Source organism: Gallinula chloropus (assembly GCF_964237585.1).
Source record: "Gallinula chloropus genome assembly, chromosome: 1".
Lineage (NCBI taxonomy): Eukaryota > Metazoa > Chordata > Aves > Gruiformes > Rallidae > Gallinula > Gallinula chloropus.
This window is the reverse complement of record NC_140085.1, coordinates 194,815,851-194,834,631: the sequence shown is the minus strand read 5'-3', so window position 1 is coordinate 194,834,631 and position 18,781 is coordinate 194,815,851. Positions and strand designations below refer to the sequence as shown.

At 38.1% G+C, this 18,781-nt stretch overlaps 1 protein-coding gene across 1 annotated transcript in view; it reads right to left on the bottom strand.

Annotated features, from left to right (window-relative positions):
* PICALM (phosphatidylinositol binding clathrin assembly protein) overlaps nucleotides 1-18,781 on the bottom strand; it is a gene marked incomplete at its 5' end in the record, with an annotated part of 69,736 nt that overhangs the window by 37,799 nt on the left and 13,156 nt on the right. Inside the window, 2 exons of the mRNA XM_084272768.1 lie at nucleotides 184-259; nucleotides 2,308-2,450. Coding sequence (XP_084128894.1) covers nucleotides 184-259; nucleotides 2,308-2,450 — 219 coding nt within the window. The remainder of the gene's footprint in view (nucleotides 1-183; nucleotides 260-2,307; nucleotides 2,451-18,781) is intronic.

The window sequence follows — 18,781 nt, the reverse complement described above, 5'->3', positions numbered from 1 at the left end:
TTCCTAAAAGATGCAACAAATTCCTCCAGCAGACAGTTTCTGCCCTGCCATAATAGCATTTTAAATTAAGAAACGCGGTCTGGGCTAAACAGACAGAAAAATTGCTTCTTAAGTGAGACAGTCCATTAGAGTTACTGAATTGTATCTACTATCCCACTAACTGTTAATGAAAAGGTGCTTTACCTTGCAATCCACTTTTGTCTAGGAAATTGCTCAAGTTAAACAACGTGTTTCTGGACGCCAGATACTGGATGAAACGCTAGATAAAAGGAAAAAAATGGATGGCTTTTACTATATTACCAGGGAGCTGGAACTGATGTAACAGTACCAGAAACTCTTTTTAAGCAGCTTATGAAATTCAGCTTTTTTTCTTCAAGACACATTCCAACTCAGGAAACTATTCAGATAAATTTTCAAATTAAGTTAGGTTTGTGGGTTTTTTTTAATATAAAATCTGCAAACACATCAAACTTAGGTAGATACTGCATGAACGTCTCTGGCTGAAATACTTAATTTTAAGCTGGAATACATACAGAACTGGAAGTGTCTGAATGAATCCCCCTAAAAACCTCATTTTGCAGGCTCACAATTTCTTCACTAACTTCAATTTTGTAAGGGTTGACATCATTTTAGCAATGAGCCAAGGCATCTTAGCTCAGCATGCATTCGTTACTTACCTGAAATATGAAAGATGTGATATAAAGCTGAATTTGCTTATAAATCAAGCGTTAAACATAAGAATACATATAAAATATTAAGATGTACTAAGTGTGATACTGTGTTATTACTTACACATAGCACCAAATTATGTTTTACAAAGTGAATGATGTTTTCATCTTTTGAAGAAAGATTTCAGATCACTGCCACCACATCTTAATGTAGTCAGTTTTGTCTTCTAACCACTGCGTAGAGCTGCTACCGAAGTTCTGACTGGTATAACACAGTACTATGCATAAATGCATAGGTTACACAAAGAAAAGCCCAGAGCAAAGGCACTCAGTACTTAGCTATAAGCTAATTCAGCAAAAGCTGGAGGACCAAATGCCTTTCATTTTTTACTAAGGGATTTACAGATTCCATATAAACTTCTAGACATTTCCACAAGCACCTGATTGCCATGTTCATTGTTCAAGTACTATTGCTAGCTGTGAAATGTTTCACATTGAGCAGCAATCCTACCCTCATTGCTTCTGTAACACATTTGTCAAGCAAAAGTTGTTTAGCAGTTTTATTCTTAAAGTGGAAAGTACTCCGACAGTGATCCCGTGAAATACCTTTAATTACTACGAAGCACATTGGTATCAGCTTAAAATGTATATGTCTCAAAGCACAACAAAGGTGTATAGACTCTAAGCATCAATTATCCTTGAAATAATGCTTAAAGTGAACACGAGAAGTTTGCCCTCTTGTGGCTTACTTCAAATAACAGATTTTCACCAAGACCAGAAATACACTCCAGCTAACCTACAAGAGAAACCAGTACACAAATATATATCTCAAAAAAATCCCAAACACCAAACTTCAAACTCCCCACAACCCAGGCAGGAGTTATATGACCTGTAAGAACTCTGAATTCAACCTGAAAAGTTCTGGTCCTTTTTACAAAATCCTACTTGTAATTTTCTAAAGAGACCCCTCTTAATTCCAAAATTCACATAGCTTACATGATACTAACTGCTTTCAGTAAAAAGAAACATTTGTGAAGGCTTCCTAAGAAAGCCTTAGAAGTATAGTTTTGGGGGGGGTTTAATGCAAAAAGTTCAAGCCACTGCTATGTTTGGCTTTGTATTTAAAAAAAAAATAAGGGCCCAGAAGAATTCAAATTGTGGAACAAAACAAGCTTATACCTTTCTGTGTAAATTTGGGCTTGGTTTAATTGTTCTACAGTCAGGTGTTATTTAGATACTCACGCTCAAAGCCAGCTCACAGTCATACATTTGTCTTCTCTGCAAAAAGTTTGGGGGATGATGGTGGAAATCAGTTCAGAATAGAGTAATATGGGAGAAAATGCCACCTGGATTAGCTACAGCACAAGCTTAAAAATGTCTCAATTTTGGGCTTTCAGAGCCCCATTCAAGTCTTTCTGTTTAGTTTGGTTCTGTTATTGTCGAAGTTACCACCACAGAAAAAAGTACCTCCAGCATTCGGGACAACTAAGCAAATTAAGTAGACAAACATATAGTGAGACTTGTGTTCATGCAGTTAGACATAAAAAGAAAAATAAAGACTGTCTTGTAATTAGTGCAAGCATTCAGCTGACATTTAGAAATGAAGAGCTGTTCTCAGGCATAACTTTTTTAAAATTACCTCATTTCCATACACCATTAGATGGTGGGTTGTGATGAGAGATTTGAAGACCACTACCCAGCTACTGTTGGTGGTTCTTTCAAACAAACTGTCTGCCAATTGTGGGATGTTCACATTCATCTCATTTGTGCACTGGATTAGATCTGCAACACAGAAAAAAAACACACACAAAAAAATCAATATATTAATTTTATATGGTCATATTTTCTGCAAAAACTGAAGGGTTTTCCAGTAAAATAAATACTTTATTTTAAAGCACCATGACACTGGTGTACCAGAATGTCCTAATACAAACTCCATTCTGCTCACTGCCAAGATTCCTAGTCCTTAATTGCTTTTGCAGTTTCCTTAGAAGGTCTTGAAACAGAAGTACCACAATGACTTACGTGGCCTCTAACAGCTCCCAGCTTTCCAACATCTGAAGCATTAGTAGCAAAATAATTCTTACATGCTACCACTTAATCAAGTTTTACTGGAAGATTATGACTAGAATTAATCGTAAACCTCAGATTTCTGGCCTATTTAATGGCCAGTAAATCCTTCTAGACATTGGTTCAACATGCATAATAAAAGATCCAAATACCGCTTCATCTTGACACAATGCAATCAATGCCTTCAAAAGGTCAGAGGAAATGTTGAATGAAAGAATGAGCCTCTAGCTACACAAGTTGACAGATGAATTTAGTTAGAGTGAGTTATTAACTGAAAAGACGGTTAGGAGCACAGCAAAAAAAAAGGTTGGGTAGCTAAAATGAAGCTATCCAGTTTTTGCTCAATGTGGACTTCCAGTAGTCACAATCTACTGATTCTTCAAACAGTTGTAAAATTAAAAAGTTACCCTGTATGCCTTCTAGATTTGCTACTGTTACAATGATGTAACCACAAGATGCTATATATTGTCCTGTTCTGAGATGGAGTTATCCTTCTTTCTAGCAGCTGGTATGGTGGTGTGCTTTGGATTTAATGTGAGAGTAAAGTTGACAACACACTAGTGTTTTTAGTGGTCCCCTGCACTAATTCAAGGACCTTTCAGCTTCTTACGCCCTGCCAGGTGCACAAGAAGCTGGGAGCACACAGCCAGGACAGCTGATCCAGACAGGCCATATACCATGTAACATCACGCCCTGGATGTAACTGAGGAAGCTCACTGGGAGGCAGATTGGCTGCTCAAAAACAGATTGGGCAACAGGCTTCTTCCCTTCCATGTGTGTTGAGCAATTGCATTTGTGTATCACTGGTGTTTTTATATATAGATATATTTTTTATTGCTACTACTATTACTATTCTCTTCCTTTGTGATTCTACTGAACTGTCTTTATCTCAACCCACAAGTTCGTGGGGTTTTTTGTTTGTTTGTTTTTCTCCTCTATTCTCCTCCCCATCCCCTTGGAAGAGGGATAAACATGTGGCTGTGTGGTGCTCAGTTACCAGCTGTGGTTAAGCAATGACACACACTTAGAGCACAACCAATATAACAGTATGTAATAATCCAGTATCTTTTTTTCCCCAAATGCCCATGAAGGAAGAGATTAGTTAAGATTGTGACAACAACAAAATATAACAGTCGCATCTATATTAACATCTAGATGTGATATAACACAGCTTGCCAGCATTTAATATGAAGCTTAATGCAACATAGTAATGATGATATTTTACAATTATTACTACCCCAAAAATAAACCAGTATTTTTCACTTAAACTTTTAAGGCAGTTTTGTATCTCTCTATGAACAATCATTAATCAAGAAGGGTTCCTGAAAGCCAAGACCCTCCTTCAACCACAGAAGCAGGTAAGCATGGATACCGCAAACTCAACTAGTTCTGTCAGAACTGAAAAGCTGCTGCTTACAAGTCTTAAGGGAAGTAAGCAGGAAATGATTGCCACATTCAGAATGTAATGAGATGGAGAGATTAGCCATGCCTTTATCTGCAAGGAAAACTATGATGACTACAGGCATTCATGACCTCATTTTTCAGTCACGGTTATCTATTATTGGGTGATGATTTGGGGCTGTTAAGACAATGCTAGGATATTACTCAGCAAGAGACATGCTCTGAGTGGGATCATTAAAACCAAGCCCTGCAGCTTCTTGATCTTCAGGTCTTCCCACCTAAGGGATAGCCTTGCACTGAACTGCTGGTGTTACCTGGCAGGAACGCACATTAACTACAGAGGTGTATGTATCACAGGATGTCAGCTCATGCATTTTTGGCACAAGCAGCACAAACGTGTATTAGAAAGTGAGAATCTCTATTCTTAAATGGAACGTTTGCCAACTAGCCAACAGTAACAAAGAAAGAGGTGCCACTTGAAAATCCAGTATCTAAAATTATTTTTAGGAGTTATATCCATTCTAAATGATATTTTGTGCTGGAAGAAATGTTTTCTAAAGTTCCATTGGACTTTCAAATCATGTTTTGGCAGTGTGGAAAAGAAAACAGGCTCTGTAATCCAGCAAAAAGTCATCCCTCACAAGAACTGATGAGTGTTTATGTGAAAAGCATATGAATGAACTGGAAGGGGGGGTGAAAGCACAAGAGAGGACAGGCTTGTTAGGAGGGAGAACTAGTAGCCAACTGGGAGAGAACATAGGTAAGAACAGGAACAAACAGACAAGTCTGGCCTTCAACTGAACAAATAAATTTGTGAATCATGGAATCAGCTGGGTTGGAAGAGACCCTTAAGATCATCAAGTTCAAACACAAATGCTAACAAGGGGATATCACTGAGACACCAGTTACTACAAACAAGTTTAGCAAAACATGAGGCCTCTTTCACTACAAAAACCAGGTTGAACACCACAGATGCTTAACAATCTGGTACGTTCTGATATCCTGAAGTGCTGCTTTGAAAGTATTCACATGAACACCACTAATTAGGCAAAGTATTTGTACAGTTAAATCCAAATTAGATCAGCAATTTTTCTGCTAACCATAACATCAGCAGCACAGTGCAGACACAGCAGAAGAGATGACAGTACCACGCATCCCACACTGCTGCACTGCCTGCTCAGGAAGACTGCCACACACACTGTTCGTGCTTATTTATCCTATTCCCACAGACACCCTTCATTAAGGGAAAATAAATATATAATTATTCTCACATCCTACACTTGATACACAGCTTACACCCACTTATGAAAACACTAGCTGTATACTTTGAAATTTAAGTGCCCAAAGCAACACATCTCAAGACTGCTAGTTACTGGGCACGGCATGAGCAGTATGACGGGCAGGTATAGAACCGAAGAGCAAAGCACTACAGGGAGTAATAGCTTTAACCTAAAAAAAAAAAAACCAAAAAAAAAAGAAAAATATCAAGCAAACAAAAAAGGATAACCTTTGATGAAAGTTGGAAGACAGTTTTGTCTTTGAGCATCCTGTCATAGAAGAAAAGGAGGAGGATTGAATACTTATCCCCATCAATACTACAGAAAGGAAAGTCTATGGACCTTCTGCATTTGTGTTCACACCTCCTCACAGCTGAAGAAACTTCTAGGAAGTACAGGCCACCTTACCCAGTCTAAAGCTGCTTCAGCTTCCATAGCCTAAGACACACAGCATACAGATACCAAATAATAAACACTGATCACTGTTTCAAAGAAGGCAGCAGTTAGCAACAAGAGCTTTTAAGCTGAGCTTGCTGCTGACTGGAAGAATCATATGAGGAAAGCGTAAACAGCAATGAATGCACAGTCATATCCCTGGATATAGCTGGAGACAGCCCAAAGAAAGGCCATCAGCATGGCCAGGGCTCAGAGCACATGATGCACAAGGAGCATTTGAAGCAGGTGGGTTTATTCCATCTGCAGAACAGAAGGTTAAAAGCAGGGAGGGAGAATATAAACACTATCTTCAGAGTCAGATGTTTCTTGGAAGTTGAGTGCAAAAGGATGAGAGGCAGCAGGAATACTGCAACAAGGGGAATTCTTATCAGATGAAGAAATTAAAACTCTTAATGAAAGCAGCCAGGCACTAGAGCCTGCAAGCAACCAGATCTTTTAAAGTTTGCCCTGGATTAAGCTGGGATGTAATTAGAGGTCCTTCCGAGGTCTCTTCCAACCTATAGTAATCTACAATTTTATATACTGTATATTTTGGTCATACTGAGGATTTACAATTGCACCTGTACCAAAGCAAGTGTGTTGCCTAACCCTGTGCGCTGGTTTTGGCTGGGATACAGTTAATTTTCTTCATAGTATCTAGTATGGGACTAGGTTTTGGATTTGTGCTGAAGTTGATAACATGGGGATGTGTCTGCTCCTGCTGAGCAGCGCTCACACAGAGCCAAGGCCTTTTCTGCTCCTCCCACTGTACCAAGAAGTAGGCTGGGAGGTGGACTAGGAGTTGGGAGGGGACAGCCAGGAGAGCTGACCTCAACTGACCAAAGGGATATTCTACACTCTATGACATCATGCTCAGCATATAAAGCTGAGGAAAAGAAGGGGGAAGGGTAGGACATTCAGAGTAATGACATTTGTCTTCCCAAATAACCATTCATGGAAGCCTGCTTTCCTGGAGATGGCTGAATAAATAGTGTATAATAGTCTGGAGAAGAAAGAGGATACAGTTGGACTCCTGACCAAGATATCTACAGTCATTTCAGCTGTTCAGGCTTCATTATGGGAAAAAACAAATAATTCATTGCTTTACAGAACTGGTAGTTATTAGGTCAGAGAAGTATAAAAGTGAAAGAGTACAGTAAAAAAACCAGCAGGACTGAAGAGTTGTACCCAAGAAACAGAAGCAATCATCTACACAAAGCAGCTATTAAAAGAATAAGATATTGAAGTACAGCACCTACTGCATACTAGGCATGTAGATGTGGATTAGCTAACCCATGGTAAGTGATCATATGATTCTTGACCCACAGCAAGCACGAGGCAGTCAGGCTAGATAGTAATACCAAAGCATCTGCCACCAATTATCCTAGAGAACACGTGTGCTTTCAATACCTGCTTCTGACCTAACTCCAAGTGCAGAACCTCAAAATGCACAAAGAAAAAAAAAAAAAAGCTATAAAAAACCCTACTTCACTTCACCACAAAAAGACCCCTCAGGAAAGCTGAGCATTTTTTTACAAATTTCTGTCCAGAAACTTGCCCAGTAAGATTTGGCTTGAAAACAAGCTTCACTAAACTCAGACTGTATCACCTGCAGTAACCAGAAGAATAAACTGAGCATAAGCCAGATTTATGCACTGAACATTTCATAGAATCACAGAACAAGTTGAGGTGGAAGGGACCTCAAAGCCCATCTAGTTCCAAACCCCTGCCATGGGCAGGGACACCCCCCTCCACTAGACCAGGGTGCCCAAAGCTCCATCCAATCTGGCCTTGAACCCTGTCAGGAACAGTCACAGCTTCTCCGGGTACCCTGTGCCAGGGCCTCACCACCCTCATGGGGAAAAATTTCTTCCTACTGTCTGATCTAATCTATCTCCTTTCATTTTAAAGCCATTCCCCCTATCACTACATGCCCTGTAACCAGTCCCCCTCCATCTTTTCTGCAGTCCCTTCAGGTACTGGAAGGCTGCTCTCTAAGGTCTCCTTGACATCTTCTCTTCTCCAGGCTGAAGAAGCCCAACTCTTAGTCTGTCTTCACAGGAGAGGTGCTCCAGCTCTCTGAGCATCTCTGGACTTGCTCCACTGGTTTAGCTCCAATGATATTTTGTACAATGTTTCTATTCATAAGTATCAAACTGAAAATATTTATAAGAACCAGATCTTCCAGGCCAGAAAGTGTCCCCCACACCTCTAGTTATAGGTCAAGCAACTGACAGATTTCCACCTTACTAACTATTGCTTTTTCATCTATTAGACCACAGATGCTATTTGGAGTGAACACATCATTGGTTGTATTCTCCAATATGCTGACAGTCCTGTTTTGGACAGGTTTTTTTATTATGCAAGAGACAGTATCCATCCAGTAAATATGGAATTAAAATATTGATCATTCAACATTAGTAGGCACACGGTGCCAAGAATTAAACAGATTATATTCTTTAGTAAAAAACCCTATCAAAACCACAAAGAAAGCGTAAGGTACGTTACACTCCAGTTAGTTAATTCTTTCTTTACACATTCCATCACATACAGATAAAATGCAGATGAAGTCAACCCCTCACATAAACTTAAAAGCCTTGAAAACATTGAACTGCCTTGCGCAGTAAGTCACCTGCCCATTTTCTACATCTCACTGAATCTGAATTCATGTTTGCTAAACTAACTAAAGACATGAGCTTGCCCAGGACAAACTGCTGCAAAACAGTATTATATGGAAATTACTCGTAAATAGAAATTATTCTAGGCTCCATACTGCCTTCATAGGTTGGGAACCTACAGCAGAATGAGTGATCTATGCAACTGCATATCCAAATAACAGTCACACTGAAGGAGCTGATGGTGATGAAAACAATGAAGTCAAAATATAGGAATATATAGTTTGTCCAGATTGGCTACATTTAGTCTAAAACAGGACACACACAAAAAGTCCTCATAATAAGAGCACTTTGTTCTTCATTCACACACGTGAATGTTTACAGGATCCAGTTTTCCTGCTGAAACTACCTGATGTAGGCAGTTTGCTTGGGTAGCATGTTTTCTTTTGATCCCTGCTAGAGTTGCTACTGTTACAAAAACTCGGCGACCTCCAAACCAGCTTCTTACAAGAGCCCAGCCTGTGTTTGACATCCACCCACAGTCACAGATATAGGTGTCACAAACGCAGCCCTGCAATGTAGCGCAACATTCAATATGGAAGCGAAGATGTGAACAACAAAAGGGGCGAAATTTACCTTAACGCATATTTGCACATCAGAAACCAACACACACTAGAAGTACAAGGTAGGATCAAAGACAGGCACGTATTCCTTCACCACATTAAGCAAATATGTGATTTCTCCCAAGCCAACATCAAGTCAACAAAAGACAATATAGATGATTAGTCAAGTAAACCACACGTTAACAGTCTGAGCTTATTTATTCAGAATATGCATGTATTTAGCTCCAGGTGTACACAGGAGTCTCCACTTTATTCTGAGATCTTCCACAAGCACACATTTACACAGCCATGCCCAATAACAATTCCTATAGATGACCAGTTCTTTTAATTCTTTTTTTTTAATATTACTAAAGCAATACCCTATAAAATTAAGCAAATATCTCATTTCTTGGTACCATTACCTTTGGGCAGATAGGCACATTATAAATCCCTGTCCTACCACAAGGCATTGTCAAAGCTTAAAAGTCAGTCCAAATTGACTAAACACTTTCCAGACAGCATATGCTGCTTTATTCCAGATAAATTCAATGCATTGCCAAGAAAAATACTATTATAAAAAGGATACATATATAACTACATGCAATTTAAAACTGTCACGAAAAAGCCTTAACACCCTTCTCTTCCGGAACAGTCAGAATCCAAATACTCTAAAATAAAACAGACCAAAAGTTCAGCATCCCAGGAGGGAAAGAGAAGTTACCCCACCAACTCTGTGAAGCTGTCAGGAAGCTCTCACATGCTTCAACACTTCATCTTTTCCTAACAGGACAAAAGCCAACAATCGTTATTAGACTTTAGATACATATTGATGGATCCAAAGTATAAGCCAACTATGCAGCAGATCAAGTTTACCTAATTAGTAACTTTGTAACTGAAGCCAAAACACATAGCAAAGCCATTTCTTTATTAAATGTAAAATATAAAACATTTCTTGAATGAGATGAGTAAAGATTCTTATGAAATTACATCCACATAGAGGAGTTCAATAGAATACAATCCATTTACTATATGGATTCGCTTTCAAATTGAAGAAAAACACGCTAGTGACTGACACCCCACTTGTGCCTAATCATTATCAGTGGAAAACCAAAACACAACCACCAAAAACCCCCCACACATGTAGGTGACTGCTTTGCTATGACTCAAGTTCAATTCCCTCCTCTAGCTCTCTAGATTTCAATTTGTATCTTTTTACTCCACAATTACACTACTTTTCGTTTTCTTTTGTGAACACTTCTTGCTCAAGACAAGCATCACTGGAACACAGCAACAAGTGCTAATTATTCCCTCATTTGGTCAGCAATCTTAACAGAAATGCAAATTCTAAATATTAAAAAGAATCATAGAATTGTCTTGGTTGGAAGGGACATTTCAGATCAAATTGAACCATCAACCTAACCTGCCAAAGCCACCACTAAACCATGTCCCTGAAAATATGTTACACAGTTCAACAGGTAAGGCATTGCCAAGGGAAGGCTGAGAACATCAGCAGACACTACAGTGCTGCAAGTAATAATCTAGATCCAGATATATTGAACTTTCCCTTGCTTTTAAAAAATGGTAATTCAGCAAGTGACACCTTTTTTTTCCACCACTTGAATTTTACATGCTACCAAATACACAAGCATGGAAGTTTTTTCTTGGTTTTTGTTATGCTTCTTCTTTATTAAGTAATATAGATGAGAGGGGGACTCTTGGTGGATGGTTGGACTAGATGATCTTGGAGGTCTTTTCCAACCTTAATGATTCTGTGATTCTATTCGCCCCATATAATGACACACCAATGACACATAATCAGCAGCTAATGCTGTCAATTGTCTTTAAGAATTTGGGGAAAACTTTCAAAGATCAAGTCAGCAAATCTGCACCAAATTGGTTAATGATCTGAAATGATGGGGTTTACGCCAATAACAAGTTTGCCACTAGAGAAAAAAAAAAATCCCACTTTTAATTTTGTGTTAGGAATATGGATCAAACAAGCACTAGTGGTGGTGCAAAGTTTTCTTTATTATTCCTAAAGAAATTCTATGGTCTTGGGATTAATTATCCCCCACACCCCAAAACGGCTAACATCAACTATGCACCCAAGTAGATTTTAAAAATTGTCCTGTGTCAGCTTCTGGCAAGGCATGCATGTCTGCCTGCAACATCTTTCCCTTCCAGTAGGACATGGACAAATGTCATGCAGTAGGAAAAATGGGTCTTAGTGAGGAAAAAAAACCCAACCAGACCCTCCTGCTAAGTTAACGGAACATCTGACCACAAATTCTGAATGAAACAGAAACCGAATTTCAGCACTCACTGGAGCAGCTGCAGAGTTCTCCATGATCAGTTTTTATTCTGGCCTTTGCTAAACTAAAAATTTCATTTCAGTATAGGTGGCTTAGTGTGTGAAGTTTAACATGAAAGAGTAGAATTAGATAATGTCTGTATTGGATATTTTCTCTTCTTGCATCGCTATCTTCACATTTGCATAACAGATCATCGTCCTACCTTGAATCGAAGGCAAGTTAAGATGCCCCTTGTTTTCAAACATTCAAATATAAAGTATCAAGACAACAACAACTTTTTCAAATGGCTGATGACAACAGGCATTTTGGATTATGGTCATTATTTTTTTCCACTCATCCTGACAAGCTCATTATGAAGGTAACAAGCACTTAATATATTTCTTATTCTAATTTAATCCAATTTCCAATTTCAAAGAAATATTAAAAAGCCCAAACTCGAAATTACTTCGCAAATACATACCAGTTTTATCAGTAAAGTTTATGATCTCTAGCAAAACGCCTTAAAAAAAAAATCTATGGAACGTTTAAATATTGAAAAAGAGTACATGCTAAACACTGGACAATTTAGCCATGCCATGAAAGGCTTTTGGACACTTAAAAACACCTAAAAAATCAGAAATACTAAAATAAGAAATATCTGTTATTAATATTATTTCTACAGATGAACAGTCCTGATGACAGTGAACCCTGACACATTCAAATCTGACTTTACACATTCCAGATGACATTTTAAACCCAGGTAACTTTATGTATACATACAGTAAATTCCTAAATAACTTCCCACCTCTTCCACAGGTGATGTTCTTATTTGGATATGGAAAACAGGATTAGAAATGTCCTGGACATATTTAAGTAGTTTTCATTAGAGAACTAAACAATCTAAGAACACAATAATCAAAGTAATTTTGAACTTGAATTAGTGCAGGCAAAATTGACAATTCTATAAAATTTATATCTTCTTCAAAGAGATACATTTGGTAACTGCAATTGAAGCCTACACCAAAACAAAGAAACCCCAAACGGTACACTTAAGGGATCAAGCTAAAACAAAGAGAGTGATGTTAAATTTCAGTCTGAGCCAGTAAATGACATTTAATCTGACAGAAGAATATTATATAGCCTGTGTGCATTTGAAAACTAAGTGATACTTAAATGTTTTCACAATTGCCCATTTGGAAAGTCTTCCTCTGCATATAACATTTTTCTATAAGCTAGATCCATAAATTATTTCCTGAGTCAGTGTAAGAGTTAAAGAAATCTGAGAAGACCCACTATGTTCAGAGCTTTCCATGTTTAAAAAGGAATGCGATTTAATATTAAACAGGATTTTAAAAAGGCAGAATGCAGGTTTAATATAATGTAGAATAACTTGTTCTACAGCCAACAATTTATATTTTCATCTCATCAAGTTGCATCTTGTCTTTTTTATCCAACCCAAATAAGACTATCATGTTCTCTCTCCTACCTAAAACAGCAATTCCTAATTGCAATTCTTAGAATCTACTTTAAAACTCTATCAGTAACCCTGTGAACTCAGCATCACTGCCTCAGGTATCTCTAACTGTCAAGATTTACGGCAACTCTTTGACTAACCTTTACTACTTACGTCTGAGAACTGCAAAAAGCAATTAAGATACTTTGTGAAAGATACAGTAACAACTGGTTTAGCAGGAGGACTGCTTCAAAGACAACATCTCCAAGTCATATTAGGATTGTCTACCAAAGACTCAGCAAACGGAGCATCAATAAATGTAACAGTACAAGAAGTTAAAAATAAGGGAAGCACAACTCAAAAGACAACAATAAGCCAGCCAGAGCGGTTTAGAAATAGTATACTAACACCACAGTCCTTCCTCTAATCTGCTCACCTAATCAGATACGTTTCTCCTTGGAAAATAAGTGACAGTTTTAAGCTCTTCCATTCATCCTGCAAACATCACCACATTACACTTTCAGACAAGAGAAGTTGCTGGTATTCTGTTAAACTCAATTTAATAAAATAATCTAAATTGCCAGATTGTCATAGAGGAATAAATAAGTCATACATACTTAGGATAACAGAGTTATGAAATAATTCATCTCATATACTCTAATGCCGCATCTGAAACTGATCCATTTAGACCAACTAGGTTTGCTCAACTCCACTAAGCTACTGAAGAGTCTTAACTAAAAGGTTGTTGAAGTCTGGACCTCCCTGAGAAACAAGCTCCCAGAGACATCCAATTGTGCAACCAGTAGCAGCAACAACTAGTTCTGTTCAGTTTTAGGACTCTTCCCCTCCTTTCAGCCTCAGAGAAGGCTATCAAGCTCAGAACTGAACAGATTTGGGGCTAATGGATAAGATTTATGTGGCTACTATAAGCCAACTCATTCCTTCAATCCCCCAACATTTCTATTCATGTTGAATACAAGCCATTGCTTAATTTGCCTAGATCTTGATGCAAGTTTAACACATTGTGTAAATTAATTTTTTCAGACCAACACATTCATCACAAGAGGTGAGGATAGTTACACAAACAGTTAGACTAAGTGAACCATCAATGCAGCAAGAGAGAGCCTTAAATTCCACTTGCCTTCCAACTCCCTCAAGCTACCTTTCATATTGTTTCAAACACCAGCTACTTATATTCAGATCCCTTCCTAATTTAGATTCACCCAATCTCACTTCAATTGCTAAATCACAGAAATAAAAGAGGTTTGGACCTCAGTTAACATGTAATTCCCATTTTATCTTAGACATAATCATACAGAATGTGTTTTCATGACAGCTCACTGCCCCAAAACAATGGGGTCCCATTCCTGTTCTCTACCTGCTAATAGCCACACACTTGATGGCTTATGTCATGCCAGCACTGGCAGACTTCTCTCCAAACCATGCCATTTTCACAGAAAAGACAAAAGAAATCAACATACACTAACTTAAGTGGTGGTGGGTGGGATGACACATAGGGGGGAAAAAGCCCCACATAGTTTTTCAACTGTTCTATGAGATTAAAAATGGCTCACAGAAGATCAAGAGTGACAAAAGTCACTACAGAAAAGGAGATAACATGCAAAAGTAAGAACAACAGGAACAACAGAAGCGGCCAAGTCCTCCCACTTTCTTTAACAATGATCAATTGTATTACTCAACTACCCAAGTACAGTTATCCACTGTTCTCCAAAAGTGCCTGCTTTGGCCTTCATCGGTGACTCCACATGTTCATTAATTCCAAGTTCCCTTAGACCTATCTTATATCCAAAAAGCCTGACGTTCTGGTACAGGTTAGAAAAGGAAGTGTCTCTTGTCCTTCCCAGTGCAGACAGAATATCTGCCCCCCACATAAAAACCATCAATACAACAGAAAAACAATATTCTCCATTATCTATTTTCTTAATAAATGTTTTTCTTTCAGTGTTTACTAACTTTCCAATCATCTTAATTCAGATGATCTCCTACAGATTCTCTACAGTTTCACTTTTTTTTTTCAATATAGGACCCCTAGCTGGATACTGAAGCTCCCCAGCACCAAATATAATGGAAACATCTTTGTCTCCTAATACATTTCTGTACAGACATAGTTGGATGTCCATCTTTAATGCAGCCTCACATTGGTGGTTGATGATGAAAACAAAATGAGCCAAAGTCTCTTGTACTTTCAGATGATCTTTTTATATTCAACTTTGACACATTCCTTGCCCATTTAGAACTTTGCACTTGCAAGCATTCATGAAGTACTACTCCAATTTATCAGCATAAATCTGTCTTCTGATCTTGGTTTGAAGAGCAGCTGCAAACATTCCCAGCACAATACTATTCCGCTAACACATGGTGAATTCCAACACAGTCATTATTAATAAAGAGCATTACCAGAATCAGATATGGACATACTCATTTTAAATATCCTCCAATTTGATGGCAAAGTGATGTAAGCAGCCTGTATTGAAGCAGCTCTCCGATGCGCCACTCAGTTTGAGAGTCATGCAGAAAATGCCAAAACCCACGCTCGTTACCGGCACCTATCAGTATCTGTTGTAACAGGAGCAAACTGTTAAAAATCTTAAAATATTAATCAATGCAAAAGTATCTAAATGGTATAAGTTGTCTTTCTAAAGATTAATTTTCCAAGTCCTATCATCTCCCTACAATTCTTTTTTGTCAGTGGTTCTTCACCGTCCACGTTTTCTCAGAGACAGGCACCAAAACCATAAGAGATTAAAAAAGAATCAGAAATTTCATTTCAGATGATGTTTACTGGGTCCCACCAGCTTGAATTCTACTAAGTAAACATATTAAGTAAATACTTCTTAGCTTTTTTAGGGAGAGGGAAGAGGAGGGGGTGGAAGGGTGGAGAAAAAGGAGAAATAGAGCATTCCTTTCCTCTTGTAAATAATAACTGTACTAAATATCTGGTCACAATTGCGTCGTGTCCCCCCCCCCCCCCCCCCCCACACACACACATTTTCTCCCTATTTAGAAAGGCATGTTTTAAAGTTTATTATGAAATTAAAAAGGTTATGGATCTCTTGAGTGGATGCAGCACGCAGGCAAAAATTCCTTAGATGAATAGCCATTAGTGATCCCATCTCTTTCTGCTAAATAACTGTTCTGACACAATAAGCTACATCTCTACTTAGGATTTGTGCTGGTATTTTTTTTTTTCCCATCACATCTTTTTTAGTATGACATTTTGAAGAGTTACAAGCTCTTTGTCAGTACATAAATACACTTCTTTATTACAAATGCATCAAGCAGAGACAGTTTTTAAGCACACATATATAGTGATGTTGTTTACATACGGTGAAGTCATGCTCAATGAATACAAGCTAAGTCATCCAAAGAAAAGGACTCCACAGCTATACTGGGCACAAAATGTGAACAGCAATTCCAAACTAATGTTCATACCAGTGGAGGTTTCTGTCAGCTCAGCCTACACCAAATAATCCACAGCTCACTAGAACTTCCTTGGCTGAGGATGTGAAAGCCTGACTTCGAATCCTTTCGTGCTCTGAAGTGCTAACATTGCTCTCCTACATACCACGGTTGCAGTCTGAAAAGCCTCTCAAAAACTATCATCTCACACATGCAACACTTGGATAACTGAAACATGTATATACGTTTTATAAATTTAAACTAGGGGGACACAAAGGCAAAATAGTCTGCCACACACTGTTGTCAAGCTTTTATTCCCACACACCACACATACATAGTTTGCAGTTTTAAAAAAGCTTGTGAACTTCTAATTGCCTGTACTGCATATAAAGAAGAGATAGATGTATAACATTAGAGAGGTAAGATTTTTCTCCCCCTCTAATTTAAGTAACACCTCTTACAACAGCTTTGTAGATATCCAAGTGCTTCTGTTAAAGCATTACCTTTGCAAAGTTCCAAGTTTTATCAATACTGGATTACTCTTAAGTCCTTAAGCTCCTACTCTAAACAAGAGAGCAAATCAACTACTCATCCAGAAACACGCAAGACATGCTAAAACTGCTGAACACTTTTGCTCCACATTTAATTCCTGCAGTATGCTTTAAAAGCATTTTATCATGAAATCTAGTCCAAAATAAGTATTAGCTCCCACACACACACTAACACATTATTCCCACTGAAAAGTATCTGCAAACTTAGAACCTTGATCCTATCTTTACAAACATGCTTAATAATGAGCCTATGAATCATACTCTAAAGGTGATTCTTGATTACAAGATGAAAATGTCTGTATCTGCCAACCAGCATGACAATTCTTGCATAAGCAGTACATTTAAACCAAGTATTTAACCCATTCGCCTATTTAAACCAGAGAGAAATATTTTTTTCACTGATCATATGCTAGTTTCAATGCACTCATGAATAAAATTAGGAACAGTTATTTGTTCAGCATTAAGTCAGTATTTTCAGAGGACATAACTGCAAACACTTGAGGATGCATCCACTCTGTTATGTTCTGATGAGCTAGAAAGTAGCTACATACCTTAAGGGGGTCTCTGTATGAGCAGCACTGTTTGAGAATGCATTAGAACAGGTGGCCAGGAAGGCTTTAATTTTTAATGGCAGCCATCTGATTCAATATTACAATAAATATTTATGTTTAGTATATTAGAGCATAATATTATAATACTTAATATAGTAATTTAATAAGTATCCAATATAATATTTATAGTGTGGATAGTCATACCGACTGGATGGAAGCACAAGAAATTATATTAGGTGGAACATTTCTATTTTAATGAAGACTAATTATCTTGAAAATCATATAGCTTTAATACTAGGTTGATCTACTGCAAACACGAAGCAATTTCAAGCAATCTGAATAAATGCAAGTTTATCCTATGATTTCACCTTAAAGTACATAAAGGAGGCACATAGATAGCTGAGAGAGTTCAGTATATGATGCCAGAAACAGGAACCCCCAAGCCTCTTCATGACCACATACACATCAAATATGTTACCAGGCTGTTCGTTCTTTCTCTCCAACAAGAACAGTGTCAAAGACATCGTTCTTCAGCCATCCATCTTTACAGACTGAAATTTACAGCCTGTGCATTAGAGTATGCACTTTCCTTTTGCTCCAGAACAACTCCGTAAATACTATATAGCTATTACACCACCACACAATAAAAGGCAGTTGTGCTAATGAACATGTGCTGAAAAGACTTGTGAAACATGTACTATCTGCTGTACCACCAATAGTATGCAACCAATTGTTGCAGATTGCTCTAGAATACCTCGACTCCAGCAAACTACTAACAAATACCCTTCTACCAGGCAGTTTGCTAGCAGCAGTGCAGGAACACAACAGTAGCCCAGCCTACTGAGAAACTATTTTGTCAACAGCAGCCACTGCAGAACAAAAAGAACCCTCCATCCTCTACTGTTGTTTTGCAGCAAAAACAACATTTATTTGTGTAAGAAGGTAGGACTTTAATATAACTAGGGTTCACGTCAGTATCTAAGCCTTCTTAATCCTGCAAAGAACTCCTGCTCTCAAAGCTAAGTGGCCTGACTTCAAAGCTTCCAGTCCCAGAGCTCACCTGCTCCATGTGGGATTTGGATCAAACCTGTTAAAAATTATACCCAAAGGCAAAGTACCTATGCCACCTTCCAACATTTAATCCTGCGTTACAGAGGAACAGAGAAAACACACCTGACTTGATGCACAGCACATTTTGTCAGTAGACACCTCTAGCAGAGTTTCTGTATCTCTCTATATATAGAGATTCTAAAGACACAAAGTATTCACACAAGTGCAGTTTAGGTGTTTCTCAGACATTTATTTTCCTTATCACTTTATTCTAAAAGATGCATCATCAAATAATTTTGTAGTGGTGCACCATCACTCTGACACAGGAAAACTGAAATCACTATCAAGCACTAGAACCAGCCTGACCTGCCACATCTCACCAAACAGATTTTCACAC